The sequence below is a fragment of the Trachymyrmex cornetzi genome, unplaced genomic scaffold (assembly GCF_001594075.2).
Source record: "Trachymyrmex cornetzi isolate Tcor2-1 unplaced genomic scaffold, Tcor1.1 C3823634, whole genome shotgun sequence".
In the NCBI taxonomy this organism is placed as follows: domain Eukaryota; kingdom Metazoa; phylum Arthropoda; class Insecta; order Hymenoptera; family Formicidae; genus Trachymyrmex; species Trachymyrmex cornetzi.
Window position 1 is genome coordinate 1 of NW_017294459.1, and position 765 is coordinate 765.

The following is a 765-nucleotide window of genomic DNA, read 5'->3' on the forward strand; positions in this document are numbered from 1 at the left end:
TCCGTGTCAAAATCGTAACAGATTTCTGTCCGTGTAGTTGATTATTTATTAATACGTGTTATAGGTATGCGAACGTACGACGACTTTCTTTCGGTATCGGTTTACTGTCGCGATCGCGTTAATCCCGAGATGTTCATCTACGCACTCTCAGTGGCGATCCTGCATCGTCCAGATACCAAGGATCTACCGATACCACCGCTATCAGAAATTTTCCCGGACAAGTACGTAGACAGTGGGATATTTGCCAGGGCGAGAGAGGAAGCCAACGTTGTACCGGCTGGCTCCAGGGTACTTGTTCTCTAACGCATTAATTACCAACAGATTCGTTCCTCAATTGTGCTATTTAATTAGCTGGCTTATTCTTTGAATAAAAAGCAAATAATGACAATATAAATTAAGTAAATGTGGAAAGCTTTTTCGTTTTAACGACAATTTTCACCTTTAAGTTTCGGAGAATATATAAGGCGAGATAATGAAACAAATGATCATATTTTATAATAGTTTAGTAATTTACATACAATCCATTGTAGTACAAAACTAATGGTATTTAGCCGCTTGACCGCAATTTTCCGAAATTTACATAATTTAGATCACATTATTGAATTTGTACAATATCCCAACAATTTTCAGCATTCTCGTTAATCACCTTTTAACTGAAAAGTTATAGTCTATAAATTGTTATAATACAATAATGGAAGATGCAATAGGTCGATCCAACGAGTGCCGCTTTATATTAATTTTCAACGCAAAAGTCGTTTTATCGTC

At 36.3% G+C, this 765-nt stretch overlaps 1 protein-coding gene across 1 annotated transcript; it reads left to right on the forward strand.

The window, feature by feature from the left end:
- Nucleotides 1-24: 24 nt before the first annotated feature.
- LOC108757393 (phenoloxidase subunit 1) lies at nucleotides 25-363 on the forward strand. The gene has a single exon (XM_018503428.1). The coding sequence runs from the start codon at nucleotides 67-69 to the stop codon at nucleotides 301-303; it is 237 nt and encodes a 78-aa protein (XP_018358930.1). The 5' UTR covers nucleotides 25-66; the 3' UTR covers nucleotides 304-363.
- The last annotated feature ends 402 nt before the right edge of the window (nucleotides 364-765 follow it).

Excerpts from the sequence above, each read along its gene's own strand:
- LOC108757393 (XM_018503428.1), top strand. The coding sequence starts at position 67 with ATGCGAACGTACGACGACTTTCTTTCGGTATCGGTTTACTGTCGCGAT.